This window comes from Phyllopteryx taeniolatus, chromosome 23, assembly GCF_024500385.1.
Source record: "Phyllopteryx taeniolatus isolate TA_2022b chromosome 23, UOR_Ptae_1.2, whole genome shotgun sequence".
NCBI lineage: Eukaryota > Metazoa > Chordata > Actinopteri > Syngnathiformes > Syngnathidae > Phyllopteryx > Phyllopteryx taeniolatus.
The window spans coordinates 6,492,477-6,516,539 of NC_084524.1; the positions used below are offsets into that span (position 1 = coordinate 6,492,477).

Below are 24,063 nucleotides of genomic sequence, written 5' to 3' on the forward strand. Positions count from 1 at the left end.
AGGGATCACCAAAAAATCACAGTTTGGTACGAACATTTGCTTTTAAGGTCATGATTTGGTGCTCAATTTTTGCTGATTTAATGCCATTTTAAAAAAAGTTCTTCGACCAAAGGTGCATTGTCAGGAGTTTTTCTTTTTTAGAAATGAATGCAGGCAAGTGCAACAGTAACAGTTTGAACAGTGTCAATGAAGATACAATTGAAACACGAAAAATGGTATTTGTGGCTGCTTTGCCGTTTCAATCAGTTTGACAAGTTGTACATGAAACATCTCCTTCCTTGCATCCAGATCCTGTACGACGACGGGCAAAGCGTGGAGGTGGACGGCAAGCTGACGCAGAAGCTGATCACGGGGCTCCAGCCGGAGACGCAGTACTCTTTCCTGTTGACTAACCGCGGCAACAGCGCCGGCGGCCTGCAGCACCGCGTGGCCACCATGACGGCACCAGACATCCTCCGCACCAAGCCCTACCTGATCGGCAAGACCAACTCGGACGGCATGGTGACGGTGGAGCTCCCTTCGGTGCAGACGTCGGAAAAAGTGCGGTGAGTAGGATTCGTTCGGGAGTACGGATTTCTGTTGCTCCGCGTTTCGGCGCGACGTCTCTCTAGTCTTTGCGAGCCTCTAAGCCCCGCAAAGTCCCTTACTGCCGTTCAAAGCCAGGAAGCTTGACAGAAGGCCAACACAGCAGCACATCCCATTGTCGCCTGACACTGCACACCTGCGTTGGCCTCTGATGACGATGCTTGAAACCCTCCTGTCATGTTGTTTTTGGGATAACGATGTTATATGACATGAATATCGTTCGTAGATGAGTTAATAATGAGATATGTATACAATGTTTATTGTCATTTTTTTTCTGTGTGTTTCTGACATGGATGATCAAACAGTATTGCAGTCCACGAGAAACAAACGTAACAGCAGGATTAAGCTCATCGGTTTCCCAACTTTGTGAGCATTTGCGAGTCCATCTGACCTCGACGTCTTGTCCTTTCCAGGGCGTACTACATCGTGGTGGTGCCCCTGAAGAAGCAGCGCGGCGGCAAGTTCGTCAAACCCTGGGACAATCCCGACGAGATGAATTTAGAGGAGGTAGGCGACTTTGAGGCGCGCATCTCTTCAAAAGCGTTCCCGTGCGAACGAGAATCATGAAGTAGCCGCTCGAGTGCACCGTAAAAGCCAGTCCCCCTCGTCCTCTTTGTGGCCGTTCCAATTACCTGAAGAGCCGGGCTGCGTGCCTCAATCCGGCGGCGAGGCTAGGGACGCGCAACGCACTCGCTAACTTTTATATCGAGCCCATTTAGCCATTTGAAGAGCTTCGCTCCAAGATTCAAAAGCTGTGCCTCGTATTTTCACTGCCGCATGATATATCATGCGGCGTGGAGGCTGAAAGAGAGCGCGCGCCCCGTTCCATCTGGCATTGGCTTTTACAGCTCGAGCCTCGAGGCCCCGAGGCCCCCCGTGTCTGGAGCCTTGACCGATTGCCCAAAAAAGTCGCAGCGCTGTCAGAATTTATTTGTTTGTCAATACTGGCACTCACCTTTTCACAACTTTTCCCAAGGGCAACTAGATTCCGTCGCTGTTGACAGCAGAGATGATTGAAGACATTATCGGGCGGGACCAACAGCCCCGCAGCCAAAACAGAGCAAAACACACACACACACACAGTGTAATGTGAATGGCAGGCGCACGCATTGTTCACACGCTGATGACCCACGCACACGCGTCACAGATGTAAATCTACAATGATTCCAGGGCTATAATTAGCATAATAATCAACCTCACGGCGAGTAAATGTACTTCGCACAAAAGCCAATCTTGATGCATCATTTTTTTTTTAAGTGTTTAAATTGTCCGAATTTTTTTTGTAATAACTGTACATTTATATACGTGCTTATTAAAATGTTTTATATACAATTTTCACTTATTCCCTTACGCTCATGGAGATTGGGAATTCGGAACTGCCAGTGTAATACCTGTATTTGAAAAAATAATATATATATATATATATATATACACAGGTATATACTTAAATGTCTTTTTTTCTGGTCAAATTGACCTGTTTAAAAAAACTTTAAAAATAAAAAATAAAAAAATCGAGAAAAATGTATAGTAGTTTCAAATGAGCTTATCCTTCTTTTTATTATAAATGTTTACATTTGCAAACACATCCCCATATAGAGAATACAGTATTCAATATATTGACCCATCAGCGACTAAATATGTATGTCCACTTTTTCTTTGCGTTTTTCAACTTCATAGTCCACAACTTCAGAGTGCACCTTATTTCACCTCAATTAAACTCACAATGTGTGGATAAATTGTAATTACATAACAGAGAGTTAAATAATGGAGAGACATAATTGCAGTTTGAATTGATTTAGTCACCGTTGATGCTGTTGCGCTGTTTCATATCCTTAATTTTCTTGCCAAAAGAAGAGAGAAGTCAGATCTCGCAATGCCTTCCGCTATCGCCATTTTCAGCTTGTGCACAAAGAAAGGAGGGAAGAAAGAAATCTTGACAGGCAGATATGGTTTGTTGTGGTTTTTCATGCGTCTGCTGCAGCGCGCTCCCACATCTTATCGTGTGCCTCATTTGCTCCCCCGCACACTGTAGCTGCTGAAGGAGATAAACCGCACGAGCAGAGCCCTCCGGCTCCGCAGGCAGGCGGAGCCCGAGGCGTACATCGCCGCCTACTTCCGAGACCTGCCCAAAGACTTCACGCTGGGTGACGGCAAGTTCTACGGCGACTTTGAAAACAAGCAACTGCAAAGCGGCCAGGAGTACATCTTCTTTGTGCTCGCCGCTCTGGAAATATCTGACAATGTGAGGTTAAAACTTTTTATATTGAATACAGAGCCAGCGTCACGCTCCTTTAGCATGCTGTTGTCCGCTAGCTTCATGCTAGCACATAATGGGAAACTCCATAGACGGGCTAACAAATAGTATCTATGTGGTAGTGTTACAGCATTTTAAGTAAAGAATATTTGAACCCAAACGGTGCTGCAACACATGTAGACTGGCAATACTCACAGGCGTATATTCCTTATCCTCAGTGGGAAAAAAAAGACATTTGTGTCTGTATGACAGAATGATACTGCCCCCCGCTGGCCACATCACACATACCAGAAGGAGGTGCAATGGATTCATCTTGATGCGCAAATGTTTTCATTCTTATTACCATTGTTTTTATAAAGCACAATATTATAGAGTGCTATTTGATTTGATTTAAAAAAAATAAAAATAAAAATCGTTTTTTCGGGGGGCGGCGGCTAGCACGAATGAATGGCGTTTACATTTGCGATGCAAGCCTTTCGAGCATGGTCACGGAACGAATGAAACTCGTGTGTCAAGGAAGTTGTCCATGGAAACACATGCAGTGTATAAACGCCACGGGTCTCACCATCTATGAGCAGTACTTTTTAAGTGTGAGGGGGCATCCACGTGGTCCTCAATAGTCTTTGCTTTGTCAAATAGAGTGAGTGGGCCGCCGTTTGCTCCCGCTTGAATGTGTTAATTTGAGCCCCTCTAAGATTTGCAAAACTTGAGAAGCCCGAGGGTGTGAAGCCCCCATAAGACCAGAGCTGATTACAAGACCACCTCGATAACGGGGCGTCTCTTTAATTACGTCCCGTCTGCCTTATCTCCTCAGCTGCAGCCTCAGCGTGCGTGCGTGCGTGCGTGTGTGCGCGCGCGTGTATGTAAATGAAAGCGCAAGAAAAGCGGCATGATTAAGTAGGCAAGATGATGGAGCGGAAGAGCTTGAGGGGTGTATATACTTCCTGCCTCTTACACTACTTCGCGCACCTTGAATGCAGGTAAAATGATAATGGCTCACGAGCAAATTTCTCCAATTTGCCCACTAAAGCGTCTATTTTCATTCCCAAAGGACCTTTTTTTTTTTTTTCTTAATCTACTGCCGGAGTATGAAATAGCTCAATCAAGGTAGCGGAGCTAATTAGGATTGGTCATCTTTGACAAATTTGCACGGAAATACTAGTGCTTTCGTTATTACAGAACAGAAGTTGTGGGTATTGATTAGATATATGCCCATTGACACCGTGCAACATTGCGGAGCGACTGCCTGTCAGAATCTGCTGGTAAAGTGATAATAGTTGTGAAAGAAAACCTCAGCACGTAGCCTAAGATCATCTTTCAAGCTGTGCAGGGTAAGACTCATCCCATGTCAAGAGTCTTGTCACTTAATGCTATTCGTCGAGAAAGATGCTATTTGCACTTCGATCATCTTTAACACGACGCAGATTCCACACTTGAATCCATATGCTGTTTTCGTAGATGCTATGAATGCCAATTTAGCTATTTTCCCCCCAGGATCAATTGTTGCTCGGTAAAATTGCTCAGGCTCCAGCGGCCCAAAAATGAAATGTGTTCTAAAATGTAAATTGTCATCTTTTTAGATCATGTACGCCACCAGCCCGTACTCCGACTTAGTAGTTTCGGCCGACATCGACCCCCAGCCGATCATCGACGAGGAGGAGGGTCTCATCTGGGTGGTGGGCCCCGTCCTTGCCGTCGTCTTCATCATATGCATCGTCATCGCCATCCTGCTGTACAAGAGGTGAGCGCTACGATACACACGCACGACTCAGTGTGACGTTAGATGGGAATACATAACGGCTTCGACCTTTTCCTACGAGCAAAGTGCGGCATCAATAGGTTGTCTTCTTTTTAGGAAAGTGTAATACTCACAGTCTGGATTACAACGTGCCAGAGGTGAGAGTTCGTCACATACCGTACGTGCAAGTCATACGTCTCAAGAATCAACCACGTCGAGTCAAGTCGTTACTTGGGTTGAGCAAGTCATACTCGTATTTTAAATTGAATGTTTGACCGTCGATCGCTAAGCTAAACTGTAAGGTTTAGGTTTCTTACCCGTCTTTGCGGGTTTTATAGTGACGGATCAAAGTGGATGTCAGGGTTGTTGTCTCTTATCTTTGAGTCGCAAATCTTGCATGTTGTCAGTCACTCCCCCCCCCCCCACAAATTTTATCAAAAGCATAATCCGTAAATCCAAATGTAACCATCTACGGTGCTCCGTTTGATACTTTCCTCACGAGGTGGTTTGCCAGCTTTGCCCGCACGGGAACAAAAAATAACTTCTTTCAGAAGCAAAATAAATGGCACACTGTCTTGAAAATGCCCATTTTCAAATGTAAACAGGAAGGACTTCAAGCCTAAATCTAGTCTTTCGTAAGTTTTGAGAGTCCTGAAATCGCCACGTCTGACTCGAGTCAAGTCATGCGACTTGAGTCCCCCACGTCTGGTGTGTACTGTTTTGAAAGTTTGTAGTGAGAAAAACCTGAATACATGTCGCATTGCTCCCCCAACCCAACCTGATGAATCAATAAGGCGCCGGTTGCAGGAAAAGAAAAACACAGCAATTAGAAGCCGAGCGATGACTTTTATGCCTGAACAAGAAGCAATCAGCTGAAAACGCTCAAATGTTCGAAATCTTGCTTGCACCTGGCGCGCGCGCACGCACTATGCGGTTTGAAATTGAGCCCGTGCCTACAGAACCAAGCATTGTCTCGGAAGCGAGTCGTCGCTAAAAAGCCAAGACTGAGCTGTGATTGCTATCACTTTTTTTTTTTTGTGTGTCTGTGGATCTCACTTTCTGAAGCCAAAGCGCTTACCGGCTAATGTTTGTTTCGATATTTCTCTTCTTGCTGACCAACGGAGCAGCAAACCCGACAGGTAAGAGAGCCAAGGAAGCAAATCAAAACTTGCTTGCACTTGTAAAAGAAATAAACGAGTAACAGCCTCAGAATTAAGCACACAGTCGCATTGTGTGACTCCTATAGTGCCCCTTTGCGACGATAGTCCCGTCACAGCGTACCCTCATTATTGTCACGGCCTCAATGAAAATGGACTGTTCCCCGCTGCAGGAAAAGGGCTGAATCAGAAGCGAGGAAAGGCAGTCTCCCGAACAGCAAGGAGATGCCCTTGCATCACCCCACCGACCCCGTTGAGCTTCGCCGCCTCAACTTCCAGACGCCTGGTGAGTTCTTGTCCAATGAAGCCGATGATCGTTCGATGCGGAGATCAGTACAAGGTCTCGGATGCGGGTGAGGAGTTTGGACACGCGGGAGGAATTAATCTCGGCGACTCGGTGATCGGTTAAGGGTGCCTCCTGAACACTTAGAGGTATTCTGGGCATGTGTCAACCAAGTGGAGGACTCAAGGTAGACTTGGAAAACATGACTTTTTGTTGTGTGTCCTTGTTGAAAGCGGCCAAGAAAAGGGAGGCCTGGGGGCAGCCCAACCTGGAACAAGCAAAGGACATTTTTCCGAGCAAATTCCAGTTTAAAGCCTTGCGCCGTGGACAGATGCTTAGCGAACGCAGACATTCGAAACGTTTTGGAGGCGAGGCGGGGGTCACCACCGACGGCCTCTTCCCCAGGGATAACGCTGGTTCGACACCGCTGAGGTGGAAGCGCAGACTTGACAGTCTGGTGGCAGCGGTCAACCTGCCAGGGTTGCAGATTTCATAATAGCGCTGTGCAGTGCTTCAACTTCGGCGAACCAATTTTTGGCGAATGCAAATTAGACGCGTTTACTCGCTGGGATCTGTTGTGATGATGGTGTTTTGGCTCATGCCTGTAAGCATCCGGTGTCCATTTATCAACTGGGAAGACTTTCTCTGGCACCGGCTGCTTTGAGGACACATGGGCGGCAGCCAATAATGTTGCATTATCAAAGCGCCATCTTCCAGGTCAGCTCGTATGAAAGGATGATGAATTATCCCTGCAGGCTCATTTAGGAAAAAAAAGATGATGCATATTTATGAAAGCCCTTTGCAGAGAATTACTGGCTGTTATGTGTTTTTTTTTCGTTTTGGCTCCGAGTGATCCCATCCGCCCCGCTATCACAGTCTCCCTCTGGACCGAACAGCCTTTGTCGCTGTTCTAGAAAGTACGGGACATGCTCTTACTACCACTTTCTCACAATACAAGACCACCTCTTTCCGTCCCTTACCTCGCCGCCACCCCTCATTGGGCATTTTCATCTTTAAGTATGCTTGAGCGACCGACGGAAATGGTGCTTTCATTGTCACCCGGTGGTGGAAATAGATTTTAGGTTGCAAGCTGCGATAGAAACACCCTTTCAGAGAGATGTGAGAGTGGATGGGAAAATGAGGCCCTGCTTCCATTAGCTAATGCCCACTTGTGCTGGCGACTCGAATGAAGTCGAGGAGGGAGCAGGCGCCAGCGCTCGTGTCACACAACAATGGCCAGAGGCTGGAGTGAAGTTTTCTAGTGCCTGTTGTGGTAAAAGTGTATGAACCTCACCGCCTTGCGCCTGTATGGACTGTCGGCTTGTCAAAGTCTGTCAACCTTTTTGCATTACAATCAAACCCCCGTCTATTAACAAATTGACCTTTTCCCTGAAAAAAACTCAGCTATTGGTGGTTCTCAGTAGTAATTGGTAGCCACAAAATAATGAAGTGATACATTTCAATTGGTGTCAAATCTTTGTATTTTGGGGAGGAGCTACATGTAAGTTTAGCCTGGTTTGTTTGTAGAAGTAGCAGTCTTCCCCGCATGTGCATGCACACATACACATATATATATATATATATATATATATATATATTTTTTTTTTTTTTTTTTTTATTTTTTTTGTTTGTTTTTTTTATCACAAAATCTGTGATTAAAATTTTTTTTTAAGGGTAATGTTGTAAGATGAATTTTAAATTGTGGAATCATAGTTTGAGATATATTTATGGTTTAACCAGGGGTGTCAAACCAAAATGTATAATCGCCTCATCATAGTGTTTTACATATGCATAATTGCCTCTTGCATTGTTTTATTCGATATATATTTCAACAACAAATTCAAAAGATTGCGACAAGCAAATATTTTAGTATACAGCTGTTGTTACAATGGAATTTGGTAAAAAAAAAAATAAAAAAAACCTGTTAAGGAAAAATTGCAATTCCGATTCATGTTTTCTGCTAAAATGAAAAGAACAAATGCATTTAGCAAGAAATATGAAGTAGACACTTGATTTTCTTTGGTGCGCCGCATGAAATTATGTGGCGTTCCAGATCTTGATACCCATGGTTTAAACTATTAATGTAGCGAATGATAAATATTTCCCGAGAGAAGAATCAATTTCTCTTTTTGCTGTCGGCAAGAAGAATTTTGTGTTCCTTGAACGCCCGAGTCCGGCTTTGTGCCACAACACTCGTTACTGCTAATGCCGTTGACCTAGCCTAGCATCTAGCATGATGTGACTAATAATTAACCCATTGAGCAGACGGGCAAATCATTTCACTCTCTTCATGCTATGTTTCCACCAAGCGGTTACAGATCGGTTTAAAGGCTTTCAGACTGTTTCGCTCGAGGTGTGCCAAAATGGTCGCCTTGTCCGTATCCGTTGTTTTTCACTGCTTGGTGTAAACAGGGCTGTGCACACTTCACCTGGCCGCTATGACGCCTATATTTAACGACCATTTCCTCCACAGGTACGCGCTCGCCCGGTCACCCAAGTAGCCTCCATTTGTCAAGTTAGTTGGCCTCAATTACGCATTTGCCATGAATTATCTTCCCCCTCCTTTCCCGCCTAGCCTCCTATCCCCATCTAATCCGCTTTGGTGTTTTAACGCCGTGTCATCGCGGGGAGGCGGGTAAATGACAGGCGGGGAACATCAATCATCCCTCCGAAGTAGAACTCTCGCTCTTAACATCTTTTCCTTCCCATGCTAACTTCCCAACCTACAGTAGCGTTCTGTGGGAGACGTGTGCGCTGACTTCCCATTGGCCTCCATGTCGGCTCCATTCAAGCATGGCACACAAACTAGCCTAACTCGATCAAATCTTCCACTTCCACGCTGCTCATGCTCATCTAATCAGTTTGCCTGTGCTTGGGTTCTGATTTTTCGGGGGTTTTTTTTGTGGTTAAAATCCCAAAAGTAAAGCATGTGCAAACGACTGAGCTGCAATTCCCTCTGACTGACAGGTATGGCGAGCCACCCCCCAATCCCTGTCATGGACCTGGCGGAGCATCTGGAGCACTTAAAGGCCAATGACAACCTCAAGTTTTCCCAGGAGTACGAGGTGAGCGGCGACGACAGACTTTGTTGCGGCGGGCGGAAGCGCTAAACGGCGTTTTCCCGCCCAATGTAATCCCATCATCGCGCGGGTAACAACTATATGTGTGCTGCCATAAATGGCTTGAAGTAGTTCTGCTGCATGAAGAGCAGCCGCGTTGCTCTTTTTGACACTTGGTGAGCCACGCGTCAATGTTGGATTATTTCATCAATATATTAGGGCAGCAATATAAACAGTAATCTCGCGGTGACCTGTTTTTTTTTTTTTTTTTTTTACAATTGCCTCTATTGATAGTTTAAACTAAATAAGACAAATCACGATCCCCAAGCACTTTATCATTTCAAACCCATCTTACATTACCCTAAAAAAAATTAATAATAATGGTTTACAGATTTGATTTTGAAAAAAAAAATGCACCGTGAGTGCAGAGAGGTGCATTCCCCAAAGGTGCCGTAATATCACACGATAATACTAATCAAAACTCACACAGTAAATAATGAAAGATGATTCTGGTTGTAAAGTGTCTCAGAGTGCAGGAAGGTGCGATATGGAAAGAATGTGGAATAAATGTTCAGTGCAATTAGAGCTCCCTCATAAAAAAAAATAAATAAAAAAAATGGTGAATTTTCAGCAAATTGCTGGCGATAGCTTCCACAGAAATTTGTCAGTAGTGGACCGCAACCATAACTGTATTAAGATGAAATATACTGATAGCTTTTTTCGGAAAGGCCGGCAACTGGGTATCCCGGACATCAGTTTCTTCTTTTGACTTTTTCATTTATTTTTTTTGGGTGATATTGTCTCACTGACGGCCAATGTTGTTCTCCCGCCGCAGTCCATCGACCCCGGGCAGCAGTTTACCTGGGAGCACTCCAACTTGGAGGTGAACAAACCAAAGAACAGATACGCCAACGTGATCGCCTACGACCACTCGCGAGTCTTGCTCTCCGCCATTGACGGTATAATACACCCTTCCTCCTTCATCACAGCGCAAGCTCACTGTACTTTTTTTTGGTTTTTTTTCCCCCCCTCCTTCTCCCTCCTCACACCAACATGTCATTTGCTTTCATGCCGTGGGTGCTCGCGGGGAAATAGATGGCTTTTTGAAATAGGCAATTTTCTCCCCGCCTCGCTGAGCTAGGCACTCGAGTCCGATTGAACAATCACCTGCAAAAACCTGAGCGATGCAAGTAGGTTCTATTTCTCCCTGGCGCCGCGATTATTTTTTATTCACGCTTAGGCTTCACATTAAGTCTCGGGCGCATCGAACGAGGACTGAGGATGCGAAATATGCATATGTAGTTGCCACGTTGGAGTTGGAACTCAAGCGTTCATCGCAACATGCATCACATGCACACAACAAGGTCATTACAATAAGCACAACATGGAACCTGTCTTTAACAGAACAATAACAAAAATAATCAGAACTTAATACATGCATAACATTTACCTCCCTGGTTCATAACTGGGGGAAAGTTCAATACATGCACCACATTCAAACCAAGGAAATATCCCTTTGCAGTATAACAAGGAAAATTGTCCGTTATGCATTCATAACAAGGGAGAGTTGTTTGGACAAATATGACAAACTTGTGTCAGGGTTCTTTCACACCAAACCCATCAAGCCATTCCTTACTATTGAGCTTGTAATGGAATTTGAATTTTTTGGTTTCTCCCAGTTCATAAGCAGACAGAGCAAATCACATAATTAATGCAAATCCTGACTGGCAGATGGCATGAATTCATCCGCTCGCATAAATAAACATCCATTCACTGCCATTAAGCAAAAAAAAAAAAAGTTTTTTCTTTTCAATTTGAAATTAAAGTGGGCTTAATTGTGTCTTATCCCTTGTCCGTCAATGAAAATGTGTGGACAGCAAACAGAGTGGGGGATAACTGGGACATAATGCAAGCATGTGGCTTTTTCAATATGCTTTTTTTGTCCATCCACTAAAAGGTACCTGGGAGGAAAGAAACCCCGAAATGGAGAAGGGAGGAAGGGCTGGGGAGAGGGAGAGTGGGGAATTCTCTGAGACGTGGCGCCCATGCAGATGAGACTTATCTTGGTGGAGCATGTGTTTGCCGAGCCCCGAAACTGCCAGTCCTGAAGCATTGACTGGCTGTCAGCTCTGTCTCTTTGCTTTGGATTAGAAATATCAAAAAAAAACTGTGCCTTTCATATAAAATAAGCAAAGGGAGGGACGAAGGGAAGCTTGTTTTCCTGCACTGCAATTTCAACTACTTTTATTTATTTTATTTTTTTTTCCAAACTGTAGATTTGTGGACGCAAGATTAGGTACACCTCCAAATAGCCTATTTTCTATTGTGCGTGCCATCAGGCTTTAGGTGTTTGTCCTCATTAAATAGATAGCAATGCTTTCTGTGGATTGACATTGACAGAAATATATTTATTAGGGGAAAAATTTCCATTATTATTGGAAATTTTAAAGCTAGTGTTAAACATCACACTGAAAAAGGTATGCTAAATCACAAACAACAATTAAAACAAGTGATTTTCATCATCCTTTATTGTTTTTGATTTTTTTGTTCTTTTATTTTGCAAATACTTTTTTATATTTTGGGATATTAATGTAAAAACAAATTCGTAAAAAGCAGCTCTATAATGATTATTTTATGTTATTTAACTCATTCACTGCCAGCCTTAACAGTTAACATGGATATTTGACTTCTAAAGCCGTCAATGGCCAAAGTGAATATGTTAATAGGATTATTTTACATAAAAATGATCAAAATGTTTTTGTTTTGTTTTGTTTTTTCCAAAATGAATGTTCCACATTGAATTCCTCCTTGCAACAAACGTCCGCGTAATCTGCCCCTTTGATTGACCGTCAACCACTCCAATGTCCGCGCAGGCATCCCGGGAAGCGACTACATCAATGCCAACTACGTGGACGGCTACAGGAAGCAGAACGCGTACATCGCCACACAGGGCTCCCTGCCAGAGACGTTTGGGGAGTTCTGGCGAATGATCTGGGAGCAGAGGAGCGCCATCGTCGTCATGATGACCAAGCTGGAGGAGCGATCCAGGGTAAGAGGCAACATGACGGGATTATGCCCAAAGAGGGCCGAGGTGTGGGCAAAGAAAGAACCTGCTGCATTTGGGTGTGTATTCCCCAGCCATGGCAGAGGGCTGTGCAAGACTGAATACCTTTCCGATTTGTTTGCCCAACCAGTTTTCACAAAACGCCATGAAGGGATAGGGGGTGGGCCAAAGAGAAAACAATATGAATTGAGTTTGGTAGATTCTTGGATATTCCAGCCTTGGGGAAGGTCTGCGATTCAGTGAGTGTTGTTGTAATTTGTCTGTTGGTTAGGCAAAAAGTATTCTGGGCATGGACTAAGAAAGATTATGTTAATATTTGGTATCGATTTTGATTCGTGGGCTGTTCGGCCTTGGGGGAGGTGAGTGCCACTTGGTATGGATCGACTGTAAATCCTTGGGTGCTTCTGCCTTGGGGGAGGTCGGGTTCTACTTCCATAGTGTATGCTCTTTCATGGCAGGTAAAATGCGACCAGTACTGGCCCACCAGAGCGACAGAGACATACGGCCTCATTCAAGTGACTCTGCTGGACACGGTGGAATTGGCCACATACTGTGTCAGGACATTTGCACTTTTTAAAGTAAGGGCACCACGTTGCTCCTTGTAGGAGGTCTGCAATCACTTATGATTGGACTCCCATTGACCTGCTGGCTTTTCCGTATTGTAGAACGGCTCCAGCGAGAAGAGGGAGGTCAGGCAGTTCCAGTTCACGGCCTGGCCGGACCACGGGGTGCCGGAACACCCCACGCCTTTTCTGGCCTTCCTGAGACGAGTAAAGGCGTGCAACCCCCCGGACGCAGGGCCCATGGTGGTCCACTGCAGGTACTAAACTGTGCAAATGACAAAAATAACCTCAAGCATGAAATTGATTCCCCCCTCTCAGTTTGCTGGAATGAATCTATGAATACGTATGACAATGTACAAGGGATTTTAATCATTTTAATGGGTGACCCCATTAGCAAATCAAAGCTCCCAAAATCATTTGAATGCTAGGTAGATGAACCCAGAAGTCTCATAGTGTGTTTAGCGGGGTACACACACACACACTTTGATTTTTAATGTCTGTCCATCCATTTTCTATAGCGCTTGTCCTTGTTAGCCTATCCCAGCGGACACCTTGGACTGGTTGCCAGCCAATGATTCAAGTACAACTATAATACAGTCTAACTATGATCTTTAACCACAAGGTATGATTCCAAACTTTATCATGTCAAACTCATTTTCCGTAACAATAAAAAATAGCGTACAGATGATTTGTTTATTTTTTAATAGCCATTGATGCATCAAAGACTCTCTAACATTTGCTAACAACCCAGGCTAAACATAGCTCCTCCCCAAAATGCATAAATGTTGGGAAAGCAGAGTGTATCATACTTCCTTGACGCCAATAACTTCCACTATTCTGTTAGCCAGGGCTTTGGCACCATTTTGTGGCATTTTTAGAATTTTGGATTTTACAGAAATCAAAAATGTAAAAAACGCAGATGAAATTTTTTAAGAGAATAGCAGAAAAAATGTGAACAGGTGAATTTGTAAATATTGAACCGCAAATAGGCGGGAGTTCACTGTTTAACGAGACGATTAATTATCGGTGCCTTTTCCATGCATACGCTAATTTGGTCTTGAAGACAACCTTTCATCCCACACAAATCAGCCGACTGGGTTTCTCAGAAAGGCTTTGAGGAGTCCTGGTGTCATTCGCCTCAGCCAAAATCCACCCCCACGCACTGCCACAAAGCGAGCACAGATCTGTCGCTATGCCGCAAACACGTCGCACATCATCGGGCCCACGAGTGTCGGCCTTATCCCCTTGGGTTCTCACATCCTAAACAAACGATTCGTAAGCCGACTCCATCAGTGTCCGGATTCCCAGCAGAGCGTTTTGTGTCTCAAGCCAGAACGCCATCAGAGGAAGAGAAAGTACACACCAGAGATAGAAACTGGTGTCAGAAAGCGACAAAAAAGGGAACGAGGCTTAGCGCAGATTTCGAAGTAACACATTCCGTCGTTAATTAGCGCGGCTTGCTTCCGATTGAATGTGGTAACTTTCCACAGTGGAACAGAATGTGCGACTTAATGCAGATGGGAGCTTTTAATTCCACTGGGTCCCTATCAGATCCCCCCCCCCCAAAAATAAGTTTTGTCCGTCCTTCCTTGATGTTTGAATGCAATTTTAAAGCGATCCTATTTTTAATTTAAACGCCTGCAAAAGGAGCAATTTGAGTGTTGTGTGGACGTCTCTGGAGTTAACAAGAAGAAAGCTTTCCGGCTTCTGTCATGCCCAAGCTGCAAAAGTAGCTCAAATAAAGCCGAAATCAACACATTTCAGTCCCTCGGGTGGTTGAGTCAGTGCACGAATACAAGGCTTATGCAAAGGCTATATAGCATTACACATAATTAAGGATGTAACATTTATGTGGTAGTGATTGACAGGTTGAGAAAATGAAGAGCCAATACTTACCGTGACCACGTTATTCTTTCTAACGATTGTCCTTTAAAGACAATCTTGTCTGATTGCGGCCATGTTTGCACAAAATATTAGCAATGACCGACGCTCAATAGCAAAAGATTGTATTTTTTGTCATTGGTGTTTCCGACAACTCGAGATCCAGACCAGACATATTGTGTGATAAAGAAAGAAGCAATTCAAAGGTGCCCCCACCTGGCTGAAATGTATACATGCAGTAACATTCCATTTTATGACACACATGTCTTTTTTGGGAGAAAAAAAGGAAGGTCAAACCAGACCCCTGGAATGAATTGCATTCAGGTTTTACAGCCGGTTAACGGCACACAGTCAGCTCACCCTGGTATGCTCGGTGTGTGCGTGCCGGTCTGTTTGGCACGTTAGCTGACAGCAAGAGATTTGGTAACAATACATATGTAATTGCTTTGGCTGCTCTGCATCCTTTATCTTCTCGCGGCTCAGTGCAGCTGTATTTTACAGTGCGCTCCCTGAGACCCAACACCCCCCTCCGCCCTGTTCCCTCAACTTCTGGAAAGCACATTAGGCTGACACTTAATGTGTGTCAACGTCCAAAGCAGCTGCTCTGACTGGCTGAGAAGCCAGCGTCAGGTCATGAGTGCAGTCAGTCTGCCAGCGCCCCGCCGACTGCCAAATACACTGAGGCCTTTTCTGCACTTGTCAATTAAAAGAATATTACACGTGTTCCCAGCATTCCGTGCTCTTATGTTTAACAGGGCATTTGGTTAATATATGCCGCGCATCCGTCTTGACGCAATGCGAACTGACAGCGCGTCGTCGTCGTCCCCCCCCCCACCACACACACATCCCTCATCTTCCTCCATCTCTGCCACTCTGTCACACGTTGGATCTCAGGTCATCGCTCTGCCGAGTCGCGGTCTGCACCGCAACGTGTTTCCAATCGCAAAGAGTCGGGCTAGAGTCCCGCATGCCAGGTGCTGAGGCGCTTGCAGCCCCTGGAGGTGTTTTGTGCTTATGAATATTTTCACATTCCTAAAGGGATGAAAAATTGTCACCGAGGGAAAAAATAAATAACGTTAAAAAAAAAAACGTTCAGTCCCAGTCCGCCTTTTTCCCAGTCCGTGATCACCAGATCATTTGTTAAAGCCAATGACTCCCGCACGTGTCTTTATTCCATTCGCTGCATGGCACATTAGGCAGCCTTGGCCTCCGGCGTCTAACTTTACTCCCTCCCAAGTTGGCGCTCTCCTTGCTTCTCTTTTCTCTCCTCAGCAAATGAAAAACAAGTGTGCCATCACGAGGTGGAGGCACAAGATTAAGGCTTCCACCTCAAAGGGGTATCAGCGTAATGGATCTAATGACCTATTTACTTTGGTGTGTGAGGTCTCCGAAGTTGACGAGCAGGATTTAGCGTCGCCTCACTGAAATGCAGGTCCTGAAAACTGCAGTGGCACTTTTTTTTTTTTTTTTTCCCCTTGTAAAATAAGTCCTGATGGTTCGGAAAGCACAGGTGATGTAAACAGCACTGCAGCCAAGCCAGAAACAATCCCGCTGGAACAGGGTTGCTGCCAAATCCCGATCCCCACTCTGTACAGCTTCAAGTTTAATTACACTCCGAGCCAAGTGGTCAGTCCTTTGGCGAAGATTGTTCTCTGCCACCGCCTCACAGAAAAAACACAAAGCTAACTTTCTCTTCGTTGTCACCTTGACAGCGCCGGCGTGGGTCGCACAGGTTGCTTTATTGTGATCGACGCCATGCTGGAGCGCATTAAGCACGAGAAGACGGTGGACATCTATGGCCACGTGACCCTGATGCGTGCCCAGCGCAACTACATGGTGCAGACGGAGGACCAGTACGTCTTCATCCACGACGCGCTGCAGGAGGCCGTCAACTGCGGCACCACCGAAGTGCCCGCCCGGAACCTCTACGCTTACATCCAGAAACTGACACAGATAGAGGCTGCAGAGAATGTCACCGGCATGGAACTTGAGTTCAAGGTTGGTGTTCTGTTGAAGCTCCATGGACTTAGACCATTTTTAGCCCCAGAAAACGTACAAAGTGTTACCTTAAGAGCCCAATAATTAGTTTTTTGTGGTATAGTAGTGCAGACTGTTCCTTCAGTGACTCCTCCTGTATTTCTGTATGGGAAGATACGCCACAACTCCAGACACGTTGAAGCTTATGAGACCATGTTTCCTATATTCCAGTCGTGTTTGTGTAACACAACTCGGGAATTTTCCTTTTCTCTAGGTTCCCATAGATTCCCCACGTTGATGCAAATGCAGGGTTTTCCCAGCGCATATCTGCCAAACCAAAGGGCTTGAGCAGTATTTTCTGTTCAATTGCGTCATTCGATGGTCTCCTCTTTCCTTCCCCTCTGTTCAAATGCAGCGTTTAGCCAACACTAAAGCCCATACATCACGATTCATCAGTGCCAATCTCCCCTGCAACAAGTTCAAGAACCGCCTTGTAAACATCATGCCATACGAGTCCACGCGCGTGTGTCTCCAGCCCATTCGAGGGGTGGAGGGATCCGACTACATCAATGCAAGTTTCATTGATGGCTACAGGTAAGCTCGCCGTGACCACGTTTGTCCATGAGGCCATTTCAGCTAACTGACGAGATGCTAATTCCCCACTTCTCTCTTCTCAGACAACAGAAGGCCTACATTGCCACACAGGGACCACTGGCAGAAACCACAGAGGACTTCTGGAGAATGCTCTGGGAGCACAACTCTACAATTGTCGTTATGCTAACCAAGCTCAGAGAAATGGGCAGGGTATGCTTCAAAAATATCTTTATATCAGTGAGTGGACGCCACGGGCCAGTTGTGGATCATTGTGCTCGTCTCTCCCAGGAAAAATGCCATCAGTACTGGCCCGCAGAGAGGTCAGCCAGATACCAGTACTTCGTGGTGGACCCCATGGCCGAGTACAACATGCCGCAGTACATCCTTCGGGAGTTCAAAGTGACGGATGCCAGGGTAAGCAGACGCTGTCACGGTGTCAAGCGCGTTCATCCCAAACTAAGAGTCTTTTACGCGTAAATATGGCGAGCGGCTCAGTGCAGCCAGACTTTCTAATTCCATCAAAGGCTTACACAGATAAATGGCACAGGCTCCCTTCTTTGTACTGCATGTTACACTAGCTCCTTAATGGGATTGTTATCCTATCAAAGGGATACTATATCATTTAAGTCATTACACGGGAAAAGTCAGTTCAACATCAAACAAATTAGCATCTTATACGTTTGACACATGAAAAGACTGCCAACATTAATGAGACATCTGCTCCAGTGTGTGAACTTTACATTGACGGCCAGTCTCTCCGTCCCAGGACGGACAGTCGCGAACGGTGCGACAGTTCCAGTTCACAGACTGGCCCGAGCAAGGAGTGCCAAAATCCGGGGAGGGCTTCATCGATTTCATCGGCCAAGTTCATAAAACGAAAGAACAGTTTGGTCAAGATGGGCCCATCTCAGTCCACTGTAGGTAAGTGAAAGCCGCATAGTAGGTACACCTTTTACCCTCACAGTGTTCAAAGGGCTTCAATAACTTCATATAAAGGGGAAAGGAACCAGGGTTGGCACTGGGTCATGAAACCTCTTAGCCAATGTGGGTAAACAGTATAAAAATCTCCTAGCCATCTCCTAGTGTGTAGTTAGCCACAACATCATGTGTGTTGAGCCAGTCCTCGTCACTGGGACCTAAGCCGATTAGCTTTAATGGCTTTAGTACCTTGTCTTCAATCAGGATTTTGGGAAAATACTCTTCTCAAACAAATATTGCGATTGCGATTTAGCATGCGATTCTTCAGGAGGACATCTTATCTTCAGCATTATTCACTAAACAAGAAATTTTCTTTTTTTTTTGTTATTCTATTGTATGACCAACACAACATTGGATATAGCCAACACATAACTTTCCTGTAGGCCAGGCCTAAATGTTATGATGAATTGATAAAGAAAGAAGCTTTATTTTTCTATTGAATTGTAAAAGAGGAAAGTAGAATATTGACTTGATTGTAAAAAAAAAAAATGAATACTGTACAATGGTAATTGAAAAACTAAACACCGTTCACACACACATGAGAATGAGCACGCTCACTTGAACCTTTATCAGGAAGGGCTTGTGAGTGTTGACACTGGAAACTATGAATTCGTAAAACACAAGAAACCAGCCTCTTAAGTTGCGACACCACCGATCATTTCTCTGAGCTGTGGCACTGTTTCTCACCGTCTCTTTTCCTGCCCATCTCTCTCCCCGCTCCGCAGCGCTGGCGTCGGTCGGACCGGCGTCTTCATCACCCTCAGCATTGCCTTGGAGCGAATGAGATACGAGGGCGTCGTCGACGTCTTTCAGACCGTCAAGATGTTGCGGACGCAGAGACCGGCCATGGTGCAGACAGAGGTACTTTTGCATGTACTGTAGCTAGAGAGCCACTTGTCGCTTTGTCGTCGGCCCCCCCGACTCTCCTATGCATTCAAACACGAAAACCACCAAGTCGTCCTGTTGCGTTTGCTCACTTCGATCAGAATTGTCAGCCTAAGTAGAACAAAGTAGGCAAGGAGGACATCCAGCCACCCATCCCATTATCAATATCAGTGGACTGGAAGGTATAGCTACCTCACCAGCGCAGTTGATACCCAAATAGAAGGGTGGCAAAGATCAGATCACTACATTTGACAATGGAGTATTGAACTGAAACGTACGTTCCCAGATTCCCAATGTCCCAGAAGTAAAACTCTCTGATGCCAAAGACTGCCTTCAAGACGGTAGTTCCGTTAACTCATTGACTGCCAGCCTTCCCAGTTAACATGGATATTTGACTTCTAACGGCGTCAATGGCAGTGAATGTGTTAAGCTTTTCGGCATGTCCGCCGCTGCATGTTTTAGGTGGAACAGTTAGGAACGCAGTAGACAAAGGAGGACATCCATCTTCCCATCGGTATACATTAATATCAACAGACTGCAGTGTCTAACTCTGCCCTTTAGAGACCCAAACAGAAGGATGGCAAAGATCAGATGACAGCTTTTGACAGTGGAGTACCGTATGGAACAGAAACTTGTACAGCCTTTAGTTCAGTTTTCACAGATTCCCATGCATGTCCGTCTCAGGCACAGAATGTCGCCTTTTGCAATTTCATCTCCAGTGTAGAAAAACTGTTTGTTTGTGTGTTTCCAGGATCAATACCAGTTCTGCTACAGGGCGGGATTAGAGTACCTGGGAAGCTTTGATCACTATGCAACGTAAAGGACTCAGCATCAGAGGGAAACGCGGAAAGGAAAGAAAAAACCCAGTTGCGCCTCTCTTCTGAGCCATAATTTACTGCTTGAGAACAACTCATTAAGTGTTGGATGTGCGACATGAACCCGTCCCCCCCAAAAAAAAGATTCCCTGGAGGACCAAGTATTTCCCCAATCCAAGTATAAAACTGGCCTTGTCACTAAGTGATGGAATCCGGACCATTGAAGCACCTCGGATTTTTTTGCTTCAAGGATTTCTTTGGGAGCGAACGAACCCGGCACAGAATGTGACTCGACCCGGGCGAATGCGTTACGAGAGGCATCGGAGGAGCGTGGGGAACATTGTAAAGAAAAAGAAATCACAATCACACCCATCGGTAAAACTCCTGATGGTACTCGGGCGGACGCTGATGTTCAAGTAACCCCCTCTGTCTCAATGTTCATCATCTAAAGTTTGCGAGGGGATATACAAAAAAAGATCTATGGAATAAATCAAATGATTAATTTAGTTTTTTAGTACTTTATTATACAGCTGAAGTGATTTTTCTTTTGACACTCTGACAGAAGCATATTGACGTACATGTTTTCCCTTTTTCTTCAAGCTGTTTGTGCAGAATTTAACATTTTTGGTTTGTAGCACAGAAATTGAAAAAAAAAAAAAAGGCTAAGCGCCAGTCTTACCCTTTGACCTCTATTGTTTCCCGCTTGCATTCAACGGACACACCTCCCATCCGATAAACTGGGGCTTTGTGGAATCAACAGGGATGAGCAAAGTATGAAGTTGCTGCTATCAATTATCTTAGTTCTTCCATGTCGGGATGATTGAGAGGGATGAATTGGATAAGAGATATATCTATATATACGCACCTAAATATATCAATAAATATAAAGTTTACAAGAAAATTCTGTGGTTGGTGAACGCCTCGGAATGGTGGGGGAAAGTGATGTCTCACTGGAATGCACATCAGTAGGAGACAATTCTGATTCAGTGCATCTTTTCTCGTGCAATAATTGATGTTTATTAAGTCACGACACTCCGCCCCCTGCAGGCGTCACGTGGGAATGTTCATTAGCTGTCCATCAACTACCGCTAATAGAGCAAAGTGTAAAGACATCTTGTATGTTATTTAAACCCATTCTATAGTATTTCTTTTCCCATTTTGCATTTAGAGTGCCTTATATTTATGCCTGTTTTTATACCATTTCAGTGTATCGTTTGAGTATTTAGTGTATATGTCAGTATATAAATATCTGTGTTTATTTACAGTAGTATTCACTGTCACATGAGATTATATATGCAAACATTTCTAAACTCTGTTTGTCATTTTCAGTGGCCTTACCGTGGCTGGGTGGGTGCGACTAGTTCACTGACCTGGAGGGGAAATTAAGACGTTTCAAGACTTGAAATGGTCAAAGCGAAGCAGGTCGAAGACAGGGTTAACGCTGCTGTTCATTCCGACGAGTGGGTCACCCAAGACAGATCTTGAAATTTCACACACCCACATACATTCGCAAGCCAAATTAGTCAACGCAAAAGTGTTTGTGGGGGGGGGGGGATCGTAATCCGTTATGTTTTTGGGATGCCACTCAAATGCAATCTTGAAATTCCGTACACTGAGAAACTAGTAGATAACAACAGAAGTGGCGTAAATGAGTAAAAACGACAGCTACCAAATAGACCTCTTGAGTACGATATTTCAATGTCATACACTTGACATGTACAATCGGTATTTGAGCTAGTTAAATTATATCATGTTAACGGTGCTACACACATTTTTAATGGTGCACTGGGGGCAGCAGATGTTTGTTTTTGTTAGGGGTGTGAGCAAAACATGGAAGCTTGCATAAGTTTTGTCATTTTTGGACCAGATTTTTCAACAACGTAAACAGGGTCCAAAGGAGGAAAGCGTGAACACTCGACTAAACAAAGTTCAACAAGACATAATGACCTTTTTTTTTTTTTCTTATAAACAATTGCAATTTCGAAATTTCGTACGCACATTTACATGGCAAAGGCTTTACGTTGATTGGCATCTTTTACCACCGTTCGCTTTTTGTGACGGCTTCATGGATGTGCATTCCAGGTCTTTCTTTCCCTTGTAAATATAAGCAATTATGTTCACTTTTTTTGTTGTTCATTTCCAGACATAAAAGTACTGTTATGTAGTGGCTTAAGTGTTTTTTTGTCTATGTAAAACGCATGGTAAAACGTTGCAGGATGGCCCGAGTCGACCCGCAAAGGAAGATTTGCACTCTCTCTCTTTGTACTATGCACTGCCCTATTGATTCTAAACCCAATAATTACTTGAACCCATCTATTGAAGGGGGGAAAAAAAAGAAAGAAAGAAAAGTCTCCTTCAGCGTTCACTTTGTGTATGTAAATAACACAAAAAGGTATCGACTCCAAAAAAAAAAAAACGTCCATTACATTGCTGTGGGTACTCCAGCAATGACTCCGAAAAATTATGTCGCCCTGCCCCAAGATCAACTGCTCAGCTTGGAGTGTCATTAACAGAAATAAGCGTTGTGTTCCTCTGCTCTCGCTATCTATCTCTCGTCTGGATGCATAGACTGAAAATGAAGTCATGAAATTGTAAAAAGAAAAGAAAAAAAAAAAAAAAACAGCTTGTTAAAAAGTTCATACAATTACCTCTGATTAGTTGTAAGCGTAAAGTTTCTTTTTTCTGAATGAAAGGAGTGCTTTTTATTTTCTTACTTAGGTCACATTGGTGGGGAAAGAAGTCTGTAATGAGAAATAAAAAAAAAAAAAAAAAAAGTCACATTTGTTACAAATGAATTCTATTAAAAAATGTCTGTGTTATATCCACTGGTGTTTCACTCCATTCCCTCCATCAGGCATCAATCAAACTTTGCAATTTGATGTTGTCTAGCAGTGTTTCCCAATCTTAATCTTGAGAATACAGAATAAAATCTTACCTCACGCCCAAAGAAAAATGTCACAAAAAACATACTGAAAAAAAATTTGAATTTTGTATCAATTATTCACAAATTGACTTTCGCAGTATGCGGCGTGGGCCTGTTTAGTTGAACGCAGAGCTGTCATTTTATACGAATGGCAACAAGTGGACGCACAGGTTAATTGGACCTTCTGCCATCTAGTGGAAGAAAATTTCGTTTTTCTGCCAGTCAGGAAAAGTCACTGTCATAGATGTATTATTTGTAATAAATCATTTTCGGACCTATTAAGTGAAAATGAATTATTTCCCGCGCACTTCATCTCATGGCAAAGTGGTTGGGATTCACTGGTCAAGTTTCGCAGCAATCTGACAAACTTTGTAGAACTTCTGGAAACGACCTTCAAATGACTGCTTCAAACCAAAACGGCGGACTTTTTTTGTCACAGTCTCGAGTTCTAATAGAGACACCCCAATGTGTCATTTTTCCAATGGGACCATCCAGTCCAAACATTACACACTCATCATTTTCCAACCCAACTGCTCATTCCTTCATGTCTACCTCATTTCTCCCTCAGTTCTTTCAACGACGCCGCAAAGTTTTGCCTGGAATGAGTCGACACTGACGCTTGTAATGTTGTGATTGCCCACCCTTGCACCCTTTTTACCCATTTGGCTGTCACGGCGAGCAAGACTAATCTTAAAGTTGAGCGGTGAAGCAGCTGAACAAACAGACATTCCGCCCGTCGCCAACTCTTCCGGGCTCAACTTGAGCTGGAGGCGACGCGGCGAACAAGTGGAGCGTCTGAAAATGGACTGCTACGGCTCTGCGAGCAGCGCCACCCGAGGGCCTCGCGCCGTCGCGTCGGTGAAGGCGGCTGTGCCGCGTAGAGACGGGCGGCGTGCCCGGCGGCCGAGTGATGATGATCCGTATGGGGATCCTCAACGGAGCGAGCGGCCATACGCTGAAGACTGACAAAGGCAGATGTGACTTTGCACATCACTTTACTTGGAAAGCCCAAGGAAGCCTAGAAACGGTCTCTCTATTTTTGCAAAAAGTGCTGAAAAAGCTGGCACTATTTCACATATGGTTTATCTGTAAGTGACATGATATGAAAACCTTACTTTTTTTGTCCTAAACCTGCTTACTAGGCTAATAAGTAGACTTGTTGGTTTCTCGAGTAGACCGTTGCTTTAGTAGTATGGTAGATCAGTATATACTGGACTCACAAAAAGTTACGGATAATGGATTTCAGGATGAACCTAAAACGCAATCTTATAATCTCTGTTGAACTCGATTGGACCGTCTGTAAACTT

General features: G+C 44.4%; 1 protein-coding gene across 50 annotated transcripts in view; it reads left to right on the plus strand.

Annotated features, from left to right (window-relative positions):
- The window catches only part of LOC133473002 (receptor-type tyrosine-protein phosphatase delta), a 248,892-nt gene extending 226,238 nt beyond the window's left edge, over window positions 1–22,654 (plus strand). For 27 of the 50 annotated variants that reach the window (XM_061764687.1, XM_061764689.1, XM_061764656.1 and 24 more), the window contains 19 exons: window positions 289–545; window positions 999–1,092; window positions 2,618–2,827; window positions 4,420–4,580; window positions 5,705–5,716; window positions 5,908–6,020; window positions 8,491–8,532; window positions 8,985–9,082; window positions 9,912–10,035; window positions 11,950–12,125; window positions 12,599–12,718; window positions 12,806–12,960; window positions 16,297–16,582; window positions 16,977–17,155; window positions 17,239–17,365; window positions 17,444–17,569; window positions 17,922–18,076; window positions 18,859–18,994; window positions 19,770–22,654. In XM_061764687.1, the coding sequence (XP_061620671.1) occupies window positions 289–545; window positions 999–1,092; window positions 2,618–2,827; window positions 4,420–4,580; window positions 5,705–5,716; window positions 5,908–6,020; window positions 8,491–8,532; window positions 8,985–9,082; window positions 9,912–10,035; window positions 11,950–12,125; window positions 12,599–12,718; window positions 12,806–12,960; window positions 16,297–16,582; window positions 16,977–17,155; window positions 17,239–17,365; window positions 17,444–17,569; window positions 17,922–18,076; window positions 18,859–18,994; window positions 19,770–19,838 (2,640 nt within the window). In that variant the 3' untranslated portion in view covers window positions 19,839–22,654. The remainder of the gene's footprint in view (window positions 1–288; window positions 546–998; window positions 1,093–2,617; window positions 2,828–4,419; window positions 4,581–5,704; window positions 5,717–5,907; window positions 6,021–8,490; window positions 8,533–8,984; window positions 9,083–9,911; window positions 10,036–11,949; window positions 12,126–12,598; window positions 12,719–12,805; window positions 12,961–16,296; window positions 16,583–16,976; window positions 17,156–17,238; window positions 17,366–17,443; window positions 17,570–17,921; window positions 18,077–18,858; window positions 18,995–19,769) is intronic. The other 23 variants (XM_061764674.1, XM_061764676.1, XM_061764707.1 and 20 more) reach the window with 3 other exon arrangements.
- The last annotated feature ends 1,409 nt before the right edge of the window (window positions 22,655–24,063 follow it).